This window comes from Trachymyrmex septentrionalis, unplaced genomic scaffold (assembly GCF_001594115.1).
Source record: "Trachymyrmex septentrionalis isolate Tsep2-gDNA-1 unplaced genomic scaffold, Tsep1.0 scaffold1, whole genome shotgun sequence".
Classification (NCBI taxonomy): domain Eukaryota; kingdom Metazoa; phylum Arthropoda; class Insecta; order Hymenoptera; family Formicidae; genus Trachymyrmex; species Trachymyrmex septentrionalis.
This window is the reverse complement of record NW_017304123.1, coordinates 823193-831351: the sequence shown is the minus strand read 5'-3', so window position 1 is coordinate 831351 and position 8159 is coordinate 823193. Positions and strand designations below refer to the sequence as shown.

Sequence of the window (8159 nt, the reverse complement as noted above, 5' to 3'; positions counted from 1 at the left end):
TTGGACGATGGTTACATGTTCATCGACGGCGAGCGATCAATCATTTGCCGCGATGTGCAAGAAAAAGTAAGAAAAACATTCTACCTTTTTTCTCAAACGCGCCGGCGTTTGCACTTACTTATAAACGAAACTGATTCTGCTGCTTTCGAAAGTGTTAGCAGCAACAGGATGTACGCACGATCAAGTATTTATAGAGCCACGATTTTCTCGAATCGCACAATTTGTATAAATCAGGATTACTACATAAATTTCTCTTTTCAAGACACGAGATAATTATCATTAGTGCGCATCGCGATGCTCTGCCATTTTATCGTCGTACTTACTAGTAATTACTGCCAGTAGTAAAATTATAACAAGTGTAAAAGATTATTCTTATTAATTATAGGATAGATCCTCTCGTCTTACGCTATTGTTTTAAGGAAATTCTAAAGACGATTAGAGTCTTATTGTAAATAGCACTCACACACAGACGATTTACGTGTGATTGACACACCACTAGAGAATATCGGAGCCGGTTGTCACATCACCTCACAGACACGTATTAACACTTTATAATCGTGTGTATACTTTATAATCTTGGGAAAGAATTTTCGAATCTATAAAAAAGGAAAAAAGTAATTGTTAAACTATGTGGTTCAGTCGGTAATACAGACAACTTTGGGGTTCCCCTTAAAATTTATTATTTTTGCTAAAACTATTTTTTCTTATTTTGTTACTTTGCTATTAAATCGCAGCAAATACGCATTTATCTCAGAGCTTATTTCAGGATATACTCATGTTCGCGGTTTTATTAAATGATCTTGTAATATATTTGTGCATGATTTTACTGTCTTGTGTATTTTACTATTATACTGTCACATAAGATCCATCACAGCCGCTTCGGGAGAGAGAAAAGAAAGACGTGTATTTAGTCGAGATCTTCTCTCAAGCTGAGAAAGACAAAACTGCCGACTATCGTTACGTTAGAAACACCGTAGCTGTTTCTTATACTCGATATTTGCAATAGCGCGATATATGACACAATGATAATTTCGTAATATTTTATCGAAAATTTCTTCAATAATTCGCGACACAATCGTTTCTCACAATCAGTGGATGCGTATTGGATGGAATTACACATGAATATTAAAATCAGAAAGTTTATCTGAAAAAAGAAAGTACTATGTACGGTTCGAGTTCACATTTATTAATAATACTATACTCCCTTTGATATGAATCTGTATTCAGAAACAATTATGTCTTTATACAATTTTTTTTGTGTATTTATTTGTTATAATAATGTAAGACCTCTCTCCAAATTTCTCTCAAGATAATTAGAGTAGACTCATTTTTCAGTTTCGAATTTTTGCAAATGAAATTAAGAGACTTATCGAAAAAAAAAAAAGAATTCTACACCAGTTACTACATACATTTGATTATCTAATAATAGTTTAATAATAAGGGAAAATTGGTAACTAATAAGAAAAAAAGTACATTTTTCTAATGCATTCCATCTGATTCAACTAGCCCGAGACCGCGGTATTTAATTTGACTAAGATTATTAAAATGAAGATTAATGTATTTTAAGCTACAAATTAATAAAACTTTTATAATAATATATTTTAAACACAAACAATTTGCAGGACAGAACAATACTTTTTTTTTTTTGCAAAATTTGTTCATTTCGCAAAATCACGTCGAATGAGTATAATTTTCGAGATTGGACATAAAGGAACTAAATTTATAACATTTACCACTCAGGTAAATTTCTTTAGAGGAATACAATTTTGAGTAAGTACTATAAGAGTCGTCACTAAATGAGTCATACAGTTCCATGCTGTGATTAGTCTACTCTATCCCTATCTATTTATTTTTTAAAAACCTTAACAATATACATAACAAGGACATGTAAGCAAAAAAATCTGTTGAACTTTATTAAGTAAGATCTACAGTTACTATTATATATAAGTAGAAATCAAATATCCCAGACAATCGTATACGATTAAACAAAAAGTTTAAGAATAAAAATATTTACTTAGGTGTACGATTTTTTAAAATTGTGGCACAACTTCTATCATAGATGTGTTCGCAACAAGATGTTACAGCAGACTGAGTAGTAGTTGCTGCTCAGACACGTTTACGCGTGTTTTATTTTTAATGTAGCCTCGATTATTCTATTTACCCCTACAATCTACTGACCCCGGTCTCCCCTACTCTTATCCATGCTGTCTTTTAAAGTTCAAACAATTTTATTTTTGTCGGATTATACGTGTTGGCTACCGCAAAACTTGGCGATCTTCTTTCTTTACAATGTTTATCTTTTTAATACCGATTTAATCCACCTAGTTCGAAAAAGTGTTCGTTTTTTCAACGAAATGTCGCAGTTTTGAAACGAGTCATCGTTTAATAAGATTCCTTACTCCAGATTACCTTATTCCAGAACCACGAATGCATCCGACTCGGCATAAAGACTTCGGTTTGAAAGAAAACGAAGAAAATGCGGTTTGCAATTAGCACGACCGTTTGGCGCGTGCATTTAAACGAAAGTGTCCGTTCGCGCGCGCGGATGTGACATCTTACCTGCCGCTCCGCCGCACTCGCCGTGGCCGGGGCTGAAGAGAATTGGAGCGTGCTCTCTTGGATACGGCCGGGGCGTCCATTACGGCCGTGCGACGCCCCGTGAAAAAGCTGTCCTCGCGAAAAAGCCGCGAAACGGAGTCGCATAACAGAACCGGCGCGGCAGAACGCGGCGGGCTTCTGCTTCCGTGATCGCGGATGCGTGCAGTCGACTTCTGCCCGTTCTCTCTCGTCGTGAATAGGCTCGCCGATATACTTAATATCGACACTGATATTAATCCTGCAAAGTTCGACATTCCAAATCCGCGACACAGTCACACAGTGACTTTGACGTTTATAAGATCTATTTAATTTATGTTAATTTATGTTATTAGAAAACATTAATTAATTGGGCAAAATCGCCTATTGAGAAGTACTTTTTTTTAAAACTCGTAACTTATTTACAATAACTTATAACCCTAATTCCCATCTTCGTGTTAAATTTATGCACTGAGAAAAAAAATATAGCCAATTTTAATAAATATTTAGTGTAATACTGCCTAAACATTTATTTACAGTAAATAAATATTTGTTCAGTAAAGAAAAATGATTGTTAAATCAAAATAACACATTTCTTGTATCAAATAAATATATCTTTATATAAATATATTTCGATATATCTTTAATAAATATTTAGTTGGCAGTATTCAACTAAATATTTATTGAAATTGACTATATTTTTTTTCAGTGTGGGAAATATATTTGTGTTTTATCGTCAAAATTTAGCAGTCAATGATAGCTATATTTTATTAGATGTGTTATATATTTTTATCAAAAATGCCGATTTTGATCATTCCAAAAAAAGAGTCACTAATATGAGATACAAGAGTTTTCTTATATGAGGTATCTCATATCGATTAAGTTATACTTAAAACTCGATAATCAGGTTCAGCCCTTATTGAGATCCAATAATCTCGAGTTCTCACAACTCGCCGGCTCGTGTAAAGGAGACACGGTAGAGTCGCTGCGCTTGATTTAACGCCGAGACATTACCGTGTCTCCACGCTGAAAGAAAAGATTGGTTCCTGCAACCATTCAGATAGTAAAATCTGGCATAATATTTTTAATCGGTTGCAGCAACTAGTTTTTGATTGTAGCAGCAAATTTTTAGTTGCGTTAGCCTATCCGCAATGTCAGTATATGATAGGCAACTAAAAATTTGCTGCTACAATTAAAAACTGCTGCAGCCGATTGAAAATATTATTTTACTTATCTAAATTGTTGCAGCAATCAATATTTTTTTTCAGTGTGGATAACAGGAATTTAAGGAAAAAAATAAAAATAAGCTTTTTATACACAATTTATTATTATATTGTGCGAAAGTGTAGGAACAAAAAATTTTTGAATGTCATACATAATAATTATATAATTTTTTATGTGTGCGTGAGAAATCTCAACAATAATAGAATTGTCATTTTTAACATATTGTTCAACGGTATGTTTTGGGATGTGGAATTGTTTAGATATTCTCATATTAGCTAGAAATACCCCGAGTATTACGGCTTTCACGCTTTACGGTTTCACGATCACTAAATCTAATCTTTACAGTTATACAAATTATTAAATCACATGTCTTCCTATCAATTTTAGATCTTACTGTATCACTGCATGCAGACTTTATTATCTAGCATTTATTTTTATATAATAAAACAAGATTTAAAGATTAACCTTAATAATATTTGACAACATCCAATTTCACAAGTTTTTTTTTCCAACGATTATACGCATGATCTAATAATGAATTTTCTACTAAATAGATTTCACACTAAGAGTAAACAGTTCATGATAGAGCGAAACACATGCGTTTATTAGTTTAGCAGGAACCCCTGTCTCCATTATCTCATATCAGGAGTATATCATATTATCCCATAATAGGCTTTACTCTATTACATATATTTTAATAATAATAATACAAATTTGCAGATAAAGAAAATTGAATTATTTGATACATTTTCTACAAAGATTTCTAATTAAATAAGTTCAAGAAACACACCGTTAGTTTGGAAAAAAAATTAAAAATAAAATATCGATATTTCTCTACTATATGTCGCTAAGAAGAATGAAAAATGTTGTGAGTGTTTCTCATTATTAATGTGTAATGTTCAATAATTTCGACAGATCTTTTTCTTAACAAGATTAAATATGTATATGGTATCGTAAATATAAATTTTTTTTAGAAGAGGGTTTTATAATATTTCGTAATAGATCAAGAATTGATTTTTATAATGAAATTATTTTTAAGAAAATTAATAATCGTTGCAGTTTACAATGTTTCAATGCCTAACAGCACAAATAATATAAACATGATCATTTTCTGTTGCAGGTGAGTCTAAAAGCAGATCCTTACCTAGAACTGCTCGACTAGAACGGGACCGCAATGTTCGAGGTGAGTCTCGAGCGCTAGCACGTTCTTTTCCCATTAGATATTTTGTCTTTCTTCCCTTTTTAATCTTCCATTCAAGAAATATCTAGTCGAAATATCCGAAGAAATATCGCGTATTAAAAAGTTAAAACTTTCATTACGTAAACATGAGAGAGTTCTTTACATCGACGCCTCGATAATGCTCCTAATCGGGCAAATCGTTCGAGAATATTCAAACGTCCCACTTAAATTTGCCGTTAACGCACAGCCTACACTTATCGCCTCTGTAATTTCTACAGGGAACAATACTTTCATGGAATGACAATGATCTATCGTTGACAATAATGGCTATGTACATATTGTACATGTAACATTGCGTCAAGGAATATTTTGCCTCTTTGTCTCCATCGACTTGAAAAGGAAGGATAATGCTTTAAGTATAAACGCTCGTGAACATATAAATGCGTGATAATATATTAATTCAAGTAAATGCCATAACGCGTTCGCAGAAGTGTCACTTCTCGTGAGGTAGTAACAAGAACTTTTATATAATATATCTTTTTTCAATAAAGTTTTAAATGGGTATACATTTTATAATAAAAACAAGCGATAACGTAGATATATAATATAATAATTTGTGAGATAATTTTACAAAATAGAATGTTAATCATAAATATTCTCAAAGAGAAAAATCCCGATTTAATGATACTATAGTGATTGATCATGCGTTACGTCATGTTACGCATTTAATGAAAAATGACATCAATTACGACGATAGAAGAGAAACGTCGAGCAATCGGGCGAAAGTGTAATGAGAGCCTCGTCCACCTCTGACTAGCTGCTGTCTTTATTGCGCATTGTTAACCATAGACATACCAAAGATAAATTGATCGCAAGGTCGGAATCTCGTAGGCGCGAAGATAATGACAGAATTAATTCGTTAGGTAATCAATTGAGATTGCTCGCGAACGCCTTGACATTCTTTTTTTTTTTCTCATGCATGATTGCTAATTCACCAATCAACGGATAATAATAGTATTGTTCAAGTATAAAAACAATACTTAGTTATCGGAATAAAATAGTACACAATTTTATATTAGGTGTAGTAAAAAGTCATCGCGTATTTTTTAGTTCAAAGTTGTATATACAATATCTTCGTCAATAATGAATGAAATTCAAATTTTAAAAAAAGGATTTTAAAGCTTGAAATCTCTACTTTTAAAAGCTTATCACATTTTTTAAGTTTATATGAGTTTGATCATTTTTACATACCAAAAACTACGAGCTGAAAAAGACGAAAAATTTTCTTCTCACTTTGTGGATTTGTAACGTGTCCAAAACGAATTTGAGAAAATTTTCGATTACATATCGTGAAAGCTTGATACTTTCCCTACAAAATCGTTTTTTTTTAAATATTCCTACGACTTTTCATTACTGAGTTATCGCGGATTAAATAAAAGAATTATTTTGATTTTAATTGCTCATAACTTCATTAAAAATTGTCGTATCGTATAATTTAAAAAAGAGATTTTTAAAGCTGAAACTTTACTCTATTAAGATATATTTATATTGTTGGTAAGAAAGTAATTGCGATTTTTACTGATAGATGTCTTTTAAAAATACGCGATGACTTTTTACTACACCTAATATATCGTAATCTATTTTTAAAAGAAAAAAGTAGGTACTTGATATATAATTATTGATTAGAATGTATTACCGATAAAAATTATTTTATCCAATATGTAAGTTTGCAGTATTCGTTAAATATGTTTTTTTCTCTTGTGAAACGACGTAAAAGAACAATTTGAATTTCACGCTCGTAGAATTGATATCTTTTTTTTCGGATCCTCCTACTTTTTGTTTTCCATGCCGCAATTTCGTTACCCGTATCAGCGACACGGGAGTGGAATTTACGGGGATAGGAACGTGCTGACGCATTTTTACTTTCCTGGCCCTTTCTCATCCGCACCGTAAAAATTTAATTGTTCGTCGAGTGGCCAAATTAGATTTTTTCCGCTCACTTTACTGCAGTGTCTCTCGGCGCGGAAGATAAATGGCGAGTCTCTGGTAGCAAGGCATTTACAACGTTTGCATACGAACTGTTTTATCGTCGAATTAATAAAAATCTCTTGCTAATCAATCTGACTGATTTAAAAAATATATTGCGTATAATAAGTATATTTCGCAAAATATTTTTAGACTTTGAAAAACAGAAGAAATTACGTTTTATTAAATACTTTTGTATTAATACACAAAGAGATACATCATGTGTAATTTGAATACGTTAGAAAAATATTCTACAATATTCGTGTCCAAAAGATATCATAAAGACGTAACGGCGTCTATTAGATCTTATTGTCCCATGTTGTCTGATATGTTATATCAGAATTTGTATTATCAATCGTTGAATAAGTCAGAGGCTGTATTCTGTGATACAGCATGTGACTTTATCGACATTGGGATCGGTACACGAGAGTTTGTGAGACAGCACGTGGCGTCAACTACGGATCATACTGGAAACGTTGTAAGAACTAAGAGAGTTTCATGAAAGTTAAAACAGAAACCTTCTACAATTAAACTATTTATATGACGTAATGTTAACAGCGGATATATAATTAATTTTATTTGATAATAGTTTTAATAAATTACATTTAGATAACATGTTGACTTTCATTGATTTTCTCCATGTATCAGATTTTCACTTAAAATTGAAAATATTGGAGAGAAACTTTCTTTACTAATGCGAGATTTATTATAATATTTAAAATAAGAATCATCGTCACTGAAAGAGAGTTTATAATCTTTGCAAATTTGGACAACTCGATAAGCCATTAAAAAATTGCAGTCGAAAATTTAGATGAATTGAATTGATTTTCACGTATAACATAGTTCACTGATCTGAATATGTATATAGACAGTATATCAAAAAATGTTATAAACATTAGATTTAATAATGGACAGTTCTTGAGTCATGGTGCGTCAAAGGTGTAAAACTTGTGCTCTACAGTACTTATATGCATAATTATTCATTGGCAAAGCTTAATATGTTCTGAAAAAATCCTGCGAAATGTACCTCATTCAGTTCTACCTAGAAAATATCTATCTAGAAAATATTATAATTATTTTGACGTTCCTACTTTCGATATTATCCGTGTGTGTCCGAGCTGAAGTGACGTCGAAAGTAGGAACGTCAAAATCATTT

The 8159-nt window shown here is 31.9% G+C and overlaps 1 protein-coding gene across 3 annotated transcripts in view; it reads left to right on the top strand.

The window, feature by feature from the left end:
* LOC108752628 (probable Ras GTPase-activating protein) overlaps positions 1-8159 on the top strand; it is a 164583-nt gene that overhangs the window by 44218 nt on the left and 112206 nt on the right. For 2 of the 3 annotated variants that reach the window (XM_018493885.1, XM_018493726.1), the window contains exon 2: positions 4919-4981. The exons of the other annotated variant lie outside the window; for it this stretch is intronic. In XM_018493885.1, coding sequence (XP_018349387.1) covers positions 4919-4981 — 63 coding nt within the window. The remainder of the gene's footprint in view (positions 1-4918; positions 4982-8159) is intronic. 3 annotated transcript variants of the gene reach the window in all.